This window comes from Arachis ipaensis, chromosome B7 (assembly GCF_059453495.1).
Source record: "Arachis ipaensis isolate K30076 ecotype BB chromosome B7, ASM5945349v1, whole genome shotgun sequence".
NCBI lineage: Eukaryota > Viridiplantae > Streptophyta > Magnoliopsida > Fabales > Fabaceae > Arachis > Arachis ipaensis.
The window spans coordinates 31,832,627-31,835,282 of record NC_142442.1 but is presented as its reverse complement, the minus strand read 5'-3'; the positions used below and the strand labels follow the sequence as shown (position 1 = coordinate 31,835,282).

The 2,656-nt window shown below is 31.2% G+C and overlaps 1 protein-coding gene across 1 annotated transcript; it reads left to right on the top strand.

Moving 5' to 3' along the window:
- The first annotated feature begins 701 nt into the window (after nucleotides 1-701).
- On the top strand, nucleotides 702-2,656 carry LOC107609680 (uncharacterized). The gene is made up of 4 exons (XM_016311695.3): nucleotides 702-712; nucleotides 923-1,035; nucleotides 2,335-2,474; nucleotides 2,615-2,656. The coding sequence occupies exons 1-4, from the start codon at nucleotides 702-704 to the stop codon at nucleotides 2,654-2,656; spliced, it is 306 nt and encodes a 101-aa protein (XP_016167181.1).

Genomic DNA, 2,656 nt, shown 5'->3' with positions numbered 1-2,656 from the left:
CTAACTTAAGGTGATAAAAATTTGCTACTTTTTCTTCAAAAAAGAAAAAAAAAGGAAAGTGTGAATAAGCACGAGTTAATACTTAATTTAGGGTACAAATTATCTACTTCTTTGAAGCTTTCAAACAACTCATATTCAATAGGTAGAATTAGTATACATAGATGGCCATGCTTAGCTGGACTTGTGTCTTGTGCTAGTATGATAGCTGATCATGATCAATCTAACACTTCCCAACATGATTTACCTACATGCACTGCATTATTCTCTATGGCCTTTATTGGTTCTATGTTTTGTGAAACAGTTAAGGAAGGAGGGAAGGAAAAACGAGTTTGAAAGGCACAAGCTGCAAGAATTAAATCAGCGCCAAAAACTGGTGAAGGTTCCTAGTTGTTAGATGATAGTTTTTATATAATTTTTAACTTGGACTTTTTTGTTTACACTAGAGATAAATATATTAAGATTGAAGATTTTGTGATGGTGATGGTGGCTTTATGTGCATTTATTTTTTCACCTTTTATATGCAACACCTGTACTTAAAAATAATAGCCTTTTACTTGAATGAAAGATATGGGGAAGCTTGAATTTATTGCATCACTACGAAGGTTTTACTATGCCTGAGTTGGCCTGTTATACTTTTTTAAATGCATTTTAATGCAGCAAGCAACTAACTCTATGTAGCTGGTGGAAGTTCTGATTCAACTATGCATGAGATGTGAGTATAAATATTAGAATTGAGTTGCTATTGTCTAGTTAGAAATTCATAGACAGGGAGGCATAAATGAACTTTGGCTTTGAGTTGTTTTGAAAATTATTGCAGCTGTGAAAATTTATCTGGTTTACTGTTAAGTATAAGATACAAGCTACATCTTCAAAATTTGTTTCTGGTGAGTCTGTCTCTTATAGTTCTTATAATTTTCTTCAGATATGCCTCAAATGTGAATTTAACTGGCTTGTGTCGTACGTCTCAATTAAAAGTTGTAGATTTTTCATATAACTTCTTTGTTGGAGCTTACCGAAATGTTTGCATGTTCCAAGGTACTTATTTTATCCTTACCTTTATAATGCTCTTTAGCTATTGGATAAGTGTGTGATGGATAGAGATCTGATTTACTAATTTTCCATTATATATATATATATATATATATATATATATATATATATATGAAGCTTGTTCTGTTTTATTTCCTTAACATATGGATCAAGGCTTTCAAGAGAAGAAATACTAGATAAAAATTTAAGGTGAAAGGCTAGCAGGTAGAGTGGTAGTCATATGCAAGAATTTGTTATAAACTTCATTGCAGAATGGGGAAAAAACTTACTATCTCTCACTAATTTGTTTTCAATTTCTGTTTCCATGTATGCATGTATTATCTTTCTTTTTGTGATCTTTGTATAGTGCTTTGATTTAGACCCATTTAATGGAGAAAAAATAAATATTAATAAAAATAAATACGTAGAGAGAATATATAAAGAAAGATTAGAATATACGATAATAGTAGTTGGAAGGAATAAGGAGAACAACAAAATAATGCACCAATTGTACTGTAGTATGAGAAAAAGCTTAATAATGAGGTAGCTCTATTATGAATTATCCATTAGCATAGGAAAGGTTACAACAATAAAAAGGTTTGAGAAATTAGTATATATGGATTTGTTTACTACACCCAACATATTTTCTATTCTGTCTGTCCCTTAAGGGAACCAATTTATAAGCCTCTACTATTCGCACCATACCAATACTCAACAAGAACAAGTCATAAAATAAGCATTGCATTGTAAATCATTTGATTAGTGAGCCCCTTTGACCTTACAATACCTTAAATTCACCTACTAATATTTTTAAAAAAAAATCTTACTCTAAATACCAGTAAACCTGTAACAAAATAGCAACACATATAGTACAACATAATATGAGTCTCAATTGAACTCGTTTTGATTTCAAGATAGGAAAGAATTTCTTCAGACATTACATATAGCTGATGTGTGCTTTCTTGAATTACAAGTTTTGAATATCATGTTGGAGTTTTTTTCCTTATTTTTTGTTATTTTTATTTTTCCATATAAAGTTAGGATCCTAATCATTTTTCATCTTTAGTGCATTCAACTACTGCCGAACTATAATATTTAATATTTTAATAGAGGCAAGAGTGGCATTCAGTTCTACAGTAGATGGAAGTTTAGCTGAGGAAGCCAAGTCCATCAATACTAATTTTCTTCTTCTATGTGGCTCAAGAAATCCAAAAAACAAGAACTAGTGATGATGTAACAATCATCATATCATGAATTTCCATTGTCAAGATCAGACATGACAAATGTTTATTTTGTTCCTTATAGGAATGAAAGTTCCAAGGGAATTAGCAAGTATTGCTTTGAGCATGCACACGAAGGCTGCATTGTGGTCTCGGTTGGAAAATTCGCCAAAGCAGAGCAAGGTTCCAGTTGAGAATCCCCTTTGTTTTAATTTTATAAGAAAGGTCTGTATTATCATATGATTACCATTGTGTTCTTATGGTGGAAAGTTAGAGCATTTGTTTTTGTGCAAATTTGGTTCTTTGAGCTATCAAGTGTTTTTTCTTTAGTCTGACAATTTAGCCAATTTGCATATTGTGCTTAGGTACAAATTAAAGAAGAGTTTCGGTCATGGATTATATGGTGA

Excerpts from the sequence above, each read along its gene's own strand:
- LOC107609680 (XM_016311695.3), top strand. Across the intron at positions 1,036-2,334 it reads AAATGTTTGCATGTTCCAAG|GAATGAAAGTTCCAAGGGAA; the intron begins GTACTTATTTTA and ends TGTTCCTTATAG. Across the intron at positions 2,475-2,614 it reads GTTTTAATTTTATAAGAAAG|GTACAAATTAAAGAAGAGTT; the intron begins GTCTGTATTATC and ends TATTGTGCTTAG.